At 33.6% G+C, this 15782-nt stretch overlaps 1 protein-coding gene across 1 annotated transcript; it reads right to left on the bottom strand.

Annotated features, from left to right (window-relative positions):
- Positions 1–1024: 1024 nt before the first annotated feature.
- Positions 1025–15353, bottom strand: LOC141392084 (uncharacterized). The gene is made up of 6 exons (XM_073965041.1): positions 15147–15353; positions 8080–9398; positions 7601–8015; positions 3656–3774; positions 1495–2667; positions 1025–1440 (listed from the first exon to the last, which is right to left on the bottom strand). Exons 2-6 carry the CDS (start codon positions 9134–9136, stop codon positions 1025–1027), a joined length of 3180 nt encoding a protein of 1059 aa, XP_073821142.1. The 5' UTR covers positions 9137–9398; positions 15147–15353.
- Between the last annotated feature and the right edge of the window lie 429 nt (positions 15354–15782).

Below are 15782 nucleotides of genomic sequence, written 5' to 3'. Positions count from 1 at the left end.
AACCTGCAAAGCGTTTCTTAACCCCAAAAAGTGGTAAAACTGGAAGCTATTTTTAAGAGAGTGAGAGAGGAGAGATCGAGCGAAAATGTCTTTCTCTCCTTCCACAGGCTACCAGACAAATTTCTTCAGTTGAAAATGGTAGAACTGATTTTTCGACATTTGTTTGACGATTATTTGAAAATGAAGAAAAAAATGAACAGAAAAAGAAAACTGTGAAACAAAAGAAGAAAATTGAAATTGTATGTTTCTTTTTGACATTGCTACCACATCTACCCTTTTTTCTTTCCCCTACTTTTCTGGTAAAACTGTTCATGAGAGAGCAATTTTGACAAATTTTAACAGTTTTTCTTTTACCACTTTTACCATTCAAAAAGTAAAGGAACAAACCTTATTATATAAGCTTAATTAACGTTCCATCGCACGTGTAAATATAATTTTCTTTCACCCTTGCTGTAAGTAGATTGGCAACTGCATTACTCGTATTATTTGTTTTTATGGCAATGACTACAATCCGTGCGTGTGGTCAAGACATAAACCACTTGGAATTGTTATACTATAAAATTCTTGTAGTGAAGGCACCAATAAATCCAACGATGTTATTGTGAATGAAGCTTTATTTACTGGTTATATTGTAAGGGTATTGCCATTTCTGAAGAACTAATTCCCAATATATTTTGGAAAGGTTTTAAAAAACATTGATGTTGCCAAATATAGTAAACGTTAGGGTTTATGTTTCTACTAAATAAATTTAATGGGTTTCAATTTTAGTACATATTTCACATTTCCTCGGATTGGCAAAAAATGCGACCTGTAGAAATTTTTATGCCACACATTGAAACTTTTAATATTTTAATTACCATTTTATAAAAAAGGGAACAAACTTTTAATATTTTAATTCCGATTTTATGGAATGCGAACAGATTTGCAAGAGGTCAGATACGTCATTGCAACCGTACTAAAATTATGTCTTGTTTAATTTCGGAGTGAAAAAATATGTTTTTATTTATCTTAATTGAAAATTTTATTAAAACTTCTCCACTTTCAGGTAAATAGGCTTATTAGGTATCATTATAACACTGTGATTGGAAAATTCAATGTCCTTGCACGTCTGTGTCGACTGTAAAAATTTGAATTTCGTTAGCAATGTGACAAGACCGATTTTTGTTTGCATGCGGCCAAAACGCAAGCCAATGCAATTTCTTGGGCCATCACCGAAACCCAAGAATGATTGGGGATGACGTTTCGATACTTCGGAGGTATTAAAACGTTCCGGCTTAAATTCATGGGGATTTTCATAGATATCCGGGTCATGGTGGATGCATTTGATGGGTATGAATATGTTCGTGTTCTTCTCGATGGTAATTTCTGTACCAGGCACCTTATAATCTTCGAGGGCAACACGTTGCAAATAGGCCACGGCTGGATACATGCGAAGAGTTTCTGTAATATAAGAGGATGGTTGTACGTATGTAGGGTAGCGTTTGTTTAACTTACCCGTTATTGCCTGATCCAAATATTTCATATCCATTAAAGCTTCATAGCTTAACTCATTATTATGCTGCTTGAGTGTTTCCGTAATATGCTTCCTCAATTTCTCTTGTACTTCCTCATTCCTGGCCAATTCGAATAACAGATGACTCATGGCTGTCGATGAGGTCTCAAATCCAGCAATGAAAAATATAAAAAATTGTGCCGCTATCTGATCATTGTCCAAATTCAATTCTCCCGATTTCCTCAGCTCTACCAAAACATCTACGAAGTCGTTGCGCATCAGGCCGCTCTTTTCACGTTCCAAAAAACCCTCACTCACCACACGCCTAAAGAAATCCTCTATAACTTGGGGAAAGCGTTTGGTACCAAAGAATTTCATAAACTCAACATAAGTTGTTTTGAAGAGATACGATTTTATGCCGAAATCGGTTCTACCCAATATAAGCTTGCCGATTTGACGAAATTCCTCCTCGGGATTTTTAAGGCTGTGACACTGAAAGCCAAACAGACAATTACTGATGACATCCACCGTATAGCGGCCATTCAAATCGTGGACATTGAGAGTTTCACTTTCCTCTAAGCTGCGCTCATAGGTTTCGGCAAATTCATCAGCCACCTGCTTAATGCTGGGAAATATAAATTGCAGTTTACCCGATGTAAAAGCTGGAGAGAGTTTAGCTCTCAATGGTTTCCACAATGGTGCCTCCAGGTTGAAAAGATGTTGGGCTATAATATCTTTTTCATTTTTGTATAACATGCGACTGGCGAAAAAGTTGAAATCTTTAATCAACACAGACTTTACCAGATCCAAATCCAAGATCACAGCCACCGGTTTGGTGTAAATGTAAAATCCGGCCAATTTGGCACTAGATTTAAAGCTGTCATAAACCTCCTTAAGAATCTCACGATGGCTTATGCTCTTCAATTTACCCAAATGCCCCACTAGGAAATGGGGTTTCAGCTGCTTCACACCTTGCAGATCCCAGTAGTTATATTTCACTTTTAGGTAACTCAGCAAGGAGGACAGTAAGGTCCACACTATGATCATCCAAAAATTCATTTTGTTATGAATTTCCTTTGGATTTTTTCTTGTTGAGAGATTAACAGTCCAACTTCTTGCTTTGAAATTTGTGTAGATAGTAATCGCCAGCCAATGGAAATTACATTCATGTAAGACTGCTTAGTTATGCTCACCATAAAGTCACTTATCAATTGTTTACCATTACTATATCCATGAAGTTCTGATAAGATATGTTGTTCGATGGAGATTTTTTTCGTTGATACGAATTTTGGTATAGGAAAGTTCTGAAAGATAGCATTCACCACATTGGACTCAAAACAATAGGAAATCTTCTTAGAAATATCAACGTTTGTATTTAAGTCCCGTAATGGATAACGTGTTAAAAAGTGTTTTTACTATCGACATATCTCGTTGCTTGATTTAACGTAGACTTTCTGTCATTCAAAAGATTCAACTCAGGATGATAAATTTTAAAATAAAATACTTGTTAATATTTTTATTTTAAACAAAAAAACAAGTTTATTTCTCAGTAGCTGTAATAAGACTGAACTTAAAAACCAGCCTTTATGCTAACGAGGCTGTATACACGTTTATACAACCAAAAATGTGCCTCATCGAAATAACGGGTTTAGACCCCAAGTATGTCTGAACGAAATTCGTTTCAGACAATTTGGAGTCGACTTCAGGGCACTGACGTTAGATCAGGTCAGCAAGTTGAATGAGTGGATGAGAAGCGTCAATGACGTACTCCTTGGCAGACGCCGTCAGGTGAAGCCAATTAAGGTCAAATGGTGGACCCGTGAGCTGGGTCTGATGCGGAGGGTATTTGCGCGCCTGAGGAATCGTTTCCAAATGGAAGACGAACCAATGCGGAAGATCTGGCTCAGTGTAAAGTGAGTTCCTTACTGCTCTTAGGACGTACAAGGACGAACTATCTAGGAGTAAAGAAGACGATTGGAGAAGATTTATACAGGACAATTGGGATGATCCCTGGGGAAAGATATACCGTGTGTGCCGACATGGTGGGTCTAAGCGTCAGGTTGACCTACAGGCGTTGCGTCTCCACGTCGACAGCCTCGGACTGGGCGGGAAAAGTAGGGATTTTGCTGGGGTCTTTCTTCCCAAGGTCGGAGACTCATTTACCTTCCCCGCTTGTGTGGGAGTTGGGTGAGCCTCCGGACTTGGAGCGTAACGAAGATGCGGACAGTATCTGCCGGATTAGAAGTAGAAAATCGCCAGGTATCGACGGTATGACCGGAAGGCTGTATAAAGCCATCTGGAAGGTCATGCCTGAGTATATTGAGTCCGTTCTTGGTGGTTGCATTAACCAGGGGTACTTCCCGCGTGCGTGGATGGAAGCTCGCGTCGTGGTGCTCCTCAAGTCGCCTGATCGGGTAAGGAGTAATCCTCGCTCGTATCGGGGCATAATGCCTTCTCCCAGTGCTTGGAAAAGTGCTGGAGAGGATTATGGTGGCAAGGCTTGGTGAGTGCCGCGGCGTGAGTCCTTCAACGCATCAGTTCGGCTTTGTCGAGGGTAGAAGCGTGGATGCATGTGCAGAACAGTCTGAGCGGGTCAAATGCCAAAAATGTCTTAGGCATATTTGTTGACTTTAAGGGTACATTTGGCTTCCTTTCGTGGGATAGCGTGCTCGCTAAGCTGTCTGTGATCAGGTGTCGTGAGTTTATTCTCTGGTCAAGTTATTTCAGTGGACAAAGAGCTTGTTTCGTGGGAGCCAATGAGACGGTCGGGTCAGATGTGGTGCGAGGCGCCCCTCAGGGGTCTATCTGTGGTCCATTTATTTGGAACCTCATGATGGATTCTCTGCTGCGGGAGTTAGCGACCACTATCAAGATCTGTGCGTATGCTGATGATCTCCTCATTATGATTGATGGTGAGACTCGTGTCGAACTGGAACGTCGTACTGAGGAGGCCATGGGCATCGTGGGGGTCTGGAGTGACCGACTGGGTGTTGAGGTGTCTAAGGAGAAGACTGAGCTAATGCTGCTGAAAGGCAAATTAGCACACAGTCGACCTCCCCACGTTCGATTTGGTGACCACGGCATACGGTATGTCAAGCAGGTCAAGTACCTTGGGATAACGATGGCCGAGAGAATCAATTTCCTGCCGCACTTTGATCGTTTGAAGGACAAGTTAACTGCTGTAGCTGGTATGGTTAGAAGGGTCTTGCGGACTGACTGGGGTTTGAGCCAACGTTCCATGCGCACCATATATGGTGGACTCTTTGTTACCTGTGCAACATATGGTGCACCTGTATGGTGTGCCGCAGCAGAATCTGCTGTTGGGCGTAGGAAGCTCTTGTCGTGTCAACGAGTGGTCATGTTAGCATGTCTGCCAGTGTGTCGCACTGTGTCTACGGACGCAATGCAGGTGCTACTTGGCGCCCTGCCCTTTGACCTGGAAGCGAGATGTAGGACTGTTCTGTACAAGCTGAAGCGTTGCTTGCAACTGTCTGAGGATGATTGGCTCGGGCCTTCTGATCTGGTGGATGGGGATGTTAGGCGGCGCAGTGCAACCCTTCGGGAGCGTGATGCTCTTAGGTGGCGGACTAGGTGGACGGACAGTGACAAAGAGAGGGTGACGTACGAATTTATTCGTGACGCTACGTTCGTACTGGACCGCCCAGACTTTGGCTTTAGCATGAGTCTGGAATTCTTACTGACGGGGCATGGCTCTCTAAATGCATTTTTATATGCAAGTGGCCTCTCCGGGACTGATTTGTGTGGGTGTGGGATGACTGAGGACTGGCGGCATATACTGACGGAATGCCGGTACTATGATGACATTAGAAATTTAGTCAATATGGGTATCACGTATGGAGGGGCGGGTAGGGATTTCAGTAGGACACGTGAAGTGTTTGTTAGGAGAAGGACTAGACTTAGTGGATGTAATTCCTCCACATAGTCATCTCTACAACTGTATAACGCTTTTATTTTGCACAAAGTGCATACACTTTTTATGCGCATCCGATTTCACTATAAACCGTGAAAAAATACATCGATCTTTTCGCACAGTATTTGGGATAAATCGGATACTGTTCCCATGTCACTAAATCTTTTAAGCCGCTGTTTTCGCAAAACGCGAGTGTTGTGTCAGTTTCTTCATTGAAATGGAAACGATCCACATAGAACGCGAATTAGTCCGCGATATTTTCAAAAACATTTGTCGCAAATTTTTCAATTTTTCCAGTAGCTGTTTCCGTCGTTCTAGTGGATGGATTTTCACGATCTGTGATTTATATGATGCGGACCGCCGAAAAACTAAAATATCGCGGGGTACCAGCACACACAAAAGGATATTGTAAATACCGTACCCAAAAAATAGGTTTTTTAGAAAAAATATCGCACTAAATTTTAGCCTTTGGCAGTAGATTACTGTGATGCTGTGTGGGCTACATAGTCAATATACATTTCAAATTATGCCTAATCGCGAGTACTTTAATCCCATGATTGGTTTTTTGAAATACCCGAGTGCGCGTCCATGTTAAATAAAAAATACCAAAAACACCTGCAATCAAAAATGTACAATTGTGAAGCTTTGTACACAATATGTCAACCTTGTAAAAATCCTTTATTCTATGATCGACACGCCCTTCGAACCATAAAAAGAACGCCCCATATCATTGACCTAAAAAAAGAGTCGCACAGCAAACTTTGATATGAAGGAAGCCTTTGCGAGAATGGTCGTGGGAAACAGCAATTTAAATAATCTCCGCAAATTAGTCAGGAAGAATTGATTGGCTTGACCAGCTGCCATATAAAATGTATTGGTTTTTCGAGATTTTGGCGCATCGTCGTTAATATTGTTCCAAAGAGATAACTAATGATACAACTATAAATATAAGCAGTATTTATTTCCTTTTTGTTTGCTCTCTGTCACGTCTATGCCCCACGAACTCGATTTCTCATAGTCCCGGGAATTCCCGGGTTCCCAAGAATGAGAAATTTTTGTTCCTGATTTCCCGGGAATGGAAAAAAATCGGGAATTCCCAAACTATAGTAAAAAAGCTGGAATTCATATGGAAAATGGTATGAAAAAAACACACATTTTTATCCATGTAATTTCAACGGAACTTGTACAAAAGTATATATGGCCTGAAAGAAGAGACTCTCCGGTATCTTCCTGTGAAAACAGAACATTGTTCCATGTGCTTACACAAAAGTTCTAGTCCACTAAATTTGGAATTTCATAAAATTTAGTACCTGTGGAAAAGTAAAATATCTCATGTTGTGTAAACGCTACGGTAATTTGTTAAAAGGATTAAAGGCCACAATCCTATCTACCTTACAAAAAACAATGAACACACTATCTGTTATTGATTCCGAGAAATAGCTACTTCTTTCTCCAGATATTTGCAAAAATTACGTATTTCCCAAAAATGGGGAAAATGTTCGTCTTTAGGGGCACCCCACTCCTTCCAATATTTGGACATAATTTTTTGGTTTCTTTACTTTCAATATGTTTACTATCGAATCCCATATAGATATTAAATATCTTTGACAAAGCAAAATTTTGATTTTTGGCCAGGACAATCCATTTCTGAACCATCTTGCAGCGCAGACGAAATACCAAATTTTAGCCATTTCAGTTGAGGTCACAACCTTCAAAATATCGAAAACCGGGAGGTATCGCTTATGGGGGCTATATGAGGACGTGGACCTATACCGATAAATTTCAGATGGGATGTTTAAAACGCCCAATGAAAACTAAATACCAAATTTCAGCCATACCGAAAATCGGGAGGTACCTTTCAATGGGGGCTATATCATGACGTGGACATATACCGACAAAATTTAGATGGACAAAATCTAAAAATGTGCAACTAGATATTTTTAAAACTAGCATCGGATGTCCTTGTGGTTGCCAAAACGTCTAATGACAACTATAAAAATGCACACAAAGAACAAAAACTTCTTATATTCGTCATATGCTGAGAATATTAAACTGACGACAAAGCTGGCCTGTACTTATTTTATTAATAATTTCGGGAGTTCACATTAATGCACTTGTTGTTCTCATTTAATTATCATAATTTCGAGTTTTATTTAGAAAAATCTCCTAACTCTCCTCACAACTTCTCTACCTTCAAGTAAATCGGCTTACTAGGAATCAGGACCATACTGTGATTGGAAAATTCAATCTCCTTGCATGTCTGTGGCGACTGTGAAAATTTGAATTTCGTCAGCAATGTGACAAGGCCGATTTTTATTTGAATGCGACCGAAACGCATGCCAATGCAATTTCTGGGACCATCACCGAAACCCAAGAATGATTGGGGATGACGTTTTGTTATTTCGGAGGGATTAAAACGTTCCGGCTTAAATTCATGGGGATTTTCATAGATTTCCGGGTCATAGTGTATGCATTTGATGGGTATGAATATATCGGTGTTTTTCTCTATGGTAATTTCTGTACCCGGCACCTTATAATCCTCGAGGGCGACACGTTGCAAATAGGCAAAAGCTGGATACATGCGAAGAGTTTCTGTAATATAAGAGAGTGGATATTTAGTCTAAATTATAGAGAGGTGGAGTGTTGTCTAACTTACCTGTTATGGCCTGATCCAAATATTTCATATCCATCAAAGCTTCATAGCTTAACTCATTGTTATGTTTCTTGAGAGTTTCAACAATGTGTTTCCTCAATTTCTCCTGGACTTCCTCATTCTTGGCCAATTCGAATAGCAGATGACTCATGGCTGTCGATGATGTCTCAAATCCAGCAAGGAAAAATATAAAGAATTGTGCCGCTATCTGATCATTGTCCAAATTCAATTCTCCCGATTTCCTCAGCTCAATTAAAACATCTACGAAGTCGTTGCGCACTAAGCCGCTCTTTTCACGTTCCAAAAACCCCTCACGTACCACACGTTTGAAGAAATCCTCTATAAATTGAGGAAAGCGTTTGGTACCGAAAAATTTCATAAACTCAACATAAGTTGTCTTGAAGAGATACGATTTTATGCCGAAGTCAGTTCTACCCAATATAAGCTTGCTGATTTGACGAAATTCATCCTCGGGATTTTTGAGGCTGTGACATTGAAAGCCAAAAAGACAATTGCTTATGACATCCACCGTAAAACGGGCATTTAAATCGTGCACATTGAGAGATTCACTTTCTTCTATGCTGCGCTCATAGGTCTGGCCAAATTCTTCGGCCACCATTTTAATGCTGGGTAAAATAAATTGTGTTTTACCCGATGTAAAGGCTGGGGTTAACTTACTTCTCAATGGTTTCCACAATGGTGCCTCCAGGTTGAAAAGATGTTGGGCTATAATATCTTTTTCATTTTTGTATGACATGCGACTCGCAAAAAAGTTGAAATCTTTAATCAACACAGACTTTACCAGATCCAAATCCAAAATCACAGCCACCGGTTTGGTATAGATGTAGAACCCGGCCAATTTGGCACTTGATTTGAAGCTATCATAGACCTCCTTAAGAATCTCACGATGGCTTATGCTCTTCAATTTACCCAAATGTCCCACCAGAAAATGGGGTTTCAGCTGCTTCACACTTTGCAGATCCCAGTAGTTATATTTCACTTTTAGGTAACTCAGCAAGGAGGACAGTAATGTCCATACAATGATCATCCAAAAATTCATTTTGTAATGAATTTTCTGGAGATTTTCTTAGAGGAACTAACTTTATACCTTGAAACGTGTGTAGAAACTAATCGCCAGCAAATTTAAACTACATTTACGTCAGTCTGCTTAGTTATGCTCACCATAAATCCGCCTATCTATTGTCTATCTTTATATCCATGTAGTTTCTGATAAGATATGGTATTCGGTGGAGATTTTTCGTAGATGCTGATAAGAAATTTTGGTGTAGAAAGAAATTCAGTAAGATACCATTCGCCTTGGCCTAAAAATGATAGAAGAAAATGTTCTTAGAAATGTCAACGTTCAAAAATTGTAATTGTAAATAATAATTATAATATTGAAAAAAAAAACGATTATTGAAAAATTTTTTTCTTTAAAAATCGAGGATTATTGAATTTTTTTCTTAAAAGATCGACGATTATTGACATTTTTTCCTTAAAGATCGACGATTATTGAAAAAAAAAATTCTTTAAAAATCGACGATTTTTGAAAATATTAAAAAAATCTTATATTAAGGAAAACAAATTTTAAAAAATCCTATGTTAAGGAAAAAATACTTTTAAAAAATTCAAGATTATTAAAAAATAATTTTTTAAACAATCCACGATTATTAAAAAATATATTTAAAAAAAAAAACACGATTATTAAAAAATATATTAAAAAAAAACACGATTATTAAAAAATATATTTTAAAAAATCCACGATTATTAAAAAATATATTTTAAAAAATCCACAATTATTAAAAAATATATTTAAAAAAATCCACGATTATTAAAAAATATATTTTAAAAAATCCACTATTATTAAAAAATATATTTTAAAAAATCCACTATTATTAAAAAATATATTTTAAAAAATCCACGATTATTAAAAAATATATTTTAAAAAATCCACGATTAATTAAAAAATATATTTTAAAAAATCCACGATTATTAAAAAATATATTTTAAAAAATCCACAATTTTTAAAAATCCACGATTATTAAAAAATATATTTTAAAAAATCCACGATTATTAAAAAATATATTTTAAAAAACCACGATTATTAAAGAAATATTATTTAAATTCCAATTTCAAAATATTTTTTTAAAAATTAAAGATGATTGAAATTTTCTGTTTTTAATTTTCTGTCCTTAAGCCGAACAAATGAAACAAAAATATTTTTTTTAATTAACGATTATTAAAAAATATTTTTTTAATCACCATTATTGATAAAGTATTTTTTATTTAAATATCGACGAATATTGGAAAAAATTCAAAAATCCACGTGTTTTACCAAAACCATTTTTTAATCCACGATTATTGAAAAAATATTTTTAAAAAAATTCACGATTATTACAAAAAATAATTTAAAAAAAATCCTCGATTATAAAAAAAAAAAATAAAAAAACATCAACGATTATTAAAAAAGAAAATATTTAAAAAATCGATCCAAAAGTTGGCTTTCGTAATATTTTGTCCAAACTTAGTTTAATTTCGAAGATGGGCTATATCGGTCCACTTCTTCCGGTACCTCCCCCACAAAAGTTCAAAAATGTTCCGACAAATTGTGCGCACGATAACTTTTGAAGGGAGTGACCGATGTAATCCATACTTTGCACATCCTAATATATCTACCAGATATAGATCAGGTTCGAATATGGACTATTTGTCTACTTCTTCTGGTACCTCTCACACACAATTTCGGATAAATTCACTTTAAGACCTGCTCTCGAATCACTTTGATTTTTGTTGAAGCGATTTGCATTCGCTACCTCCATATTTCTTAGGCAAACAGCCCGGTGTAAAAAATCCCTATGTCGCCATATGTGGCTGCCGGAGAGCACGATAACTCTCGAACTGTTCAACCGATTTCGTCCAAACTTAGTTTCATGGGCTATTACCTCTCTACAACTTCCGGTACTTCTCCCCAATATTTAAAAAAATTCACTAAAATGCTGAATGGGGCAACCAATTTGGTCCAAATTTTGGATCTCCTAATATTTTGTCAAAATTTAGTTTAACTTCTAAAATGGCCCATATCGGTCCTCCCTAAGGGTACCTCCCCCACAAAGGTTCAACATTTGTGTCTTAGTGCAGTTAATTCCTAATCCACTTTTTTGTCGGCAAGTTCAAATGTCCAAAAAGTGCCACAAAATTCTGAAGAGACCTTAAATATATTCGATCTGTCCGTAGGTGAAAGTTTCACTTCACATTGGCTGAGGGTATATATCTGTCGAAAAAGACTGACACTATTTTACTTGTTAATCCACAATTATTTATATAAATATTTTAAAAATAAAACAGCAATTATTATCCACGATTATTACAAAAAAAAAAAGAAAATCCTCGATTATTTAAAAAAAAAAATTAAAAACTTAGGAGGGTTGGCGTTTTTTATTTGTGACGATGACTTCTATTTTGTTTTTCAAAATAGTCAGGCTTAATTAAGCCATCCCAAATAAAAAACGCCAACCCTCCTAATTGTGAGACCGGGCACCGTCGAAAGTTTGGTTTATTGCTGTTGTTAGCAATACCAACAAACTAGTTAGACTAGAGACTCAACAAACGCATAGCAGTGGAAAAGATTTGGTTTTGTTTACTAGTGCTGTTCGAGTTTAGGTCGTGCCAAAGAAATTCTCGATCAGAGTGTTGCTTTGGATACGTATCTATTTGAGCGAGCAATTGACACTTGGGCATAAAAAGTTTCTTGTTGAAAAACAAGAAACAAGAAACAAGGGACCCGATGAAGATCTGTGGCGAGATCTGAAACTATAGTCTTCCCTGCTTACCCCTTGCTTAACATCGCCAATTATTTCCCACTTATAAATTGAAGTTATTTTAATAAAATATTAAAACAACGACTATGGGATTAAGCCTCACTATTTTGAAAAACAAAAATTAAAAACATCAACGATTATTACAAAAAATAATTTGAGAAGAAGGTCCACGATTATTGAAAGAAAATTAAAAAATCCACGATTATTGAAAAAAATTTTTTTTTTATGAAATCCACTATTATTGAATACAATTTATTGAAAGATCCAGGTTTATGACAACTTTTATTGAAAATGATTTCTATAAAAATTCAAGGTTTATTAAAAATATTTTTTTTAAATCCATGTTAATTGAAAAAGTTTATTTTTAAAACATCCACTTTTCCTGATTGTTTTTTTTTTATAAAAAATCCACTTTTATTGAAAATTTTTTTTTAAAAAATGCAATTTTATTGAAGAAGATTTTCTTTTTAAATCCACTATTATTGAAAACAATTTAAGAAGTCCTGGATTAATGAAAACATTTTTTTAAAAGTTCTACGATTATTGAAAATAAAAAATTCTTTAACAATTCACGATTATTGAAAAAATATTTTTAAAAAAAAGATTTTTTTAAAAAATTCACAATGATTGAAAAAAAAAATTTAAAAATCCTAGATTATTGAAAAAAAATATTTTTTAAAAAACTACGTATTGAAAAAACATGGTTATTGAAAATATTGATTAAAAATCCGCTATGTTTGAAAAAAAAACTTTAAAAATTCTAGATATATGTACAAATACTTTTTAAAAAAACCACGTCTTGAAAAAATATTTTTTTTAAAAAAACCACGATTATTGAAAATATTGATTAAAAATCCACTCTGATTGAAAGAAAAACTTAAAAATCCACTATAATTGGAAAAAATTTAAAAATCCACGATTATTGAAATATAATTTCTTTGAAAATCTACCATTATTGAAAAAAAAAAATTAAAAAATCCACGATTATTGAAAAAATATTTTTTTAAAAAAATTCACGATTATTAAAAAAATATTTTTTTTTTAAAAAATCCACAATTATTGAAAAAAATATTTTTTTAAAAAAATCCACGATTATTGAAAAAATATTTTTTTTAAAAAAATCCACAATTATTGAAAAAAATATTTTTTTAAAAAATTCACAATTATTAAAAAAATATGTTTTAAAAATCCCCGATTATTTATAAAATATTTTTTTAAATACACATTTATTATTTGAAAAAACTCAATAAATATTTAAAAAAAACACGATTATAGAAAAAAATATTTTTTTACAAAATCAACGATTACAGAAAAAATATTTTTCCACCATTATTGAAAAAATATTTGTTAAGAAGTCCACGATTATAGGAAAAATATTTTTTAAAAAACCCACCACTATTGAAGAATTTTTTTTTTTAAATCCTCAATTATTAAAAAATAGGTTTTAAAAATGCCGATTATTTATAAAATATTTTTTTAAATCCATGATTATTTAAATAATAATTTAAAAAAAAAAACAACGATTATAGAAAAAATATTTTTTTAAAAGAAAATCAACGATTACAGAAAAAAAACTTTTTTAAAAAATCCACAATTATTTAATATAATATTTTTTCAAAAATCAGCCATTATAGAAAAATATATATGGGGATTTCTAAGTGAAATCGTACACTTTTTCAAGATGAGTTTTTGATTTCCTTTCGGTTTGTTTTACTGACCGTCTTGAAAAAGTTTATTTCTGTAAAGACTTTATGCAAAGAAATGCTCATTCATAACTTCTCTAATATTGGTCCAATTTGAAAAAATCTTTTTTTTTTTTGTATTTTTTCCTGTTTTATCACCTATTTAATAATAAATTAAAAAAAAAATTGCACAGTGATCTTGGATGAAATTTTCGCGATTTTAAATTTAAAATCAATTTTTATCAATGATTGTACTGTTCGATTTTCTTGAACATTTTTTTTGTATTAAACTACGATTAATTACAACAGTTTTAAGTCTTCGACGAGATAGTACGATACTACGACTCTTGACAATCCACCATTATTGAAAAAAATATTTTTGTTTAAATCCACGACTATTGAAAAAAATATTTTTTTGAAAATAGCCGATTGTTTATAAAATATTTTTTTAAATGCACGATTATTTAAATAAATATTCTTTTTTAAATAAAAACAGAGATAATCAAAAAAATATTTTTTTTTTTTTAAAAATCAACGATTCCAAAAAAAATATTTTTTAAAATATCCACAATTATCAAAAATCAACGATTATAGAAAAAAATATTTCTTAAAATTTAGCCGATAGCCTTAGATTTTTTATTTAATTAATTTTTTATTATAATAAATATTTGAAATAAATAAATAAATAAATAAATATTTTTTTTAAAAATCAACGATTAGTGAAAAATATTCTGAAAAAACCACGCTTATTGAAAATAATATTTCTAAAAAATACAAAATAGTGTGTTAAAAAAATACACGATTATAAAAAATATTTAAAATCAAATAAATCGACGATCCTCAATTTTCTTCTAAATTTAAAACCCCTGCCTCACCCCTTGGCGAACAATGCCAAACTTTTCCCGCTAAAAAATTAGTTGTTTTAAAATAATAAAACAACAACAATGGGGTTAAGCCAGACTATTTTGGAAAAACAAAATTGTATCAGCTATCGCAATAAAAACGACGCCACCAATGTTCTACCTTTTATTAATTGAAGCTTCTATTTAGCTTCAGTAGAAACTGAAAAAATAACCCTGAATTACTGCAAAATCTATTTTAAATGCTTAAACAGCAATAAAATCGACAATATAAATAAATACCTTTTGATGATCTTCACAGAGTCGGCAGTTGTTTCTGGTTATACAAGAATAAGGAAACTGATGAGAATCTGTGCTTGCATCCGAAACTAAAGTTTTCTCTGCCCCGGATCAGAAATCAATTGGATTACACACTGATAAAATTTTATTATTATTTTTTTTTTTAATTATTTCAAACAACAAAATTTGAATTTTATTTCATATAAATACATAACAAGTATATACTGCAGTCCAAAAATTCTACTCCAGCCAATAACCTGTCTTAAATTATCCGAAGCATTTTATATCTTACATATTTATAAGTGTTATATTTATATTTTTGTTTGTTTTTTATGAAAAGTAAAATTGAAATAAAGTTTATTATTTTATCTACATTATTTTATTTTATTTTATCTACATTTTTATGTTTTTTTCTACATAAATCGACTTACTTTTACGATTAGAGATCGCTATGATTTGTTTTTATTATTTGTATATAAATAAATAAGACGTAATAAACGGAGTGAGTTAATTTCTTTCTGGTTGGGATTTAAACATTTAATTACTTTTGACAAACACACATCAACTGTTGCGTGTGGACGTGTGAAATTTTGAAGTAACCACGTACTACTGACACGTTCAGAAACAAAATAAATAAATGCATTCAAAAGCTGATCCGGTTTTACACACATTGAATAAATATCACTTGGAAAGAAGCAAATAAAAAACATGATCTGCGCTGTAGAATTTGTTAGCGGGCATTGACGTTTGTGATGCAATTTATAAATAAATTTGAACATTCTGTAAAAAGTATTTTGAGAATTTTTTTTTAAGTTCTGCGATTTAATGTGGATGTTTAAATTTTGAAAACATTCAATTGTTAATTATTCAAATATTTTCTTATAAAAAATATCAAAATAAAAAAATATATGTTTACAAGTTTTAGTATACTTTAAACTTTTGTACAGTTTTAAGCCACATTTTCCAAACATACTGGCTACATTAACCAAACGTACACAAACATGTTCTTCGGTGTGTTCACGGTAATATTGCTGAATAGGTGTACAGCGACACCTAAAATGCATGAA

This window comes from Musca autumnalis, unplaced genomic scaffold (genome assembly GCF_047663935.1).
Source record: "Musca autumnalis isolate F117 unplaced genomic scaffold, ASM4766393v1 scaffold_2, whole genome shotgun sequence".
NCBI lineage: Eukaryota > Metazoa > Arthropoda > Insecta > Diptera > Muscidae > Musca > Musca autumnalis.
The sequence above is the reverse complement of the archived record's forward strand: the minus strand, read 5'-3'. Positions and strand labels throughout refer to the sequence as shown.

Bases quoted from the DNA above. Each gene is read 5' to 3' on its own strand.
- LOC141392084 (XM_073965041.1), bottom strand. From the start codon at position 9,136: ATGAATTTTTGGATGATCATTGTATGGACATTACTGTCCTCCTTGCTG. The intron at 3,775-7,600 runs AGGAGAGTTAGG...GGCTTTATACAG, and splicing joins TTGAAGGTAGAGAAGTTGTG to CCTTCCGGTCATACCGTCGA. The intron at 2,668-3,655 runs GTAAATGAGTCT...ATAACTAAGCAG, and splicing joins CTCCCACACAAGCGGGGAAG to TCTTACATGAATGTAATTTC.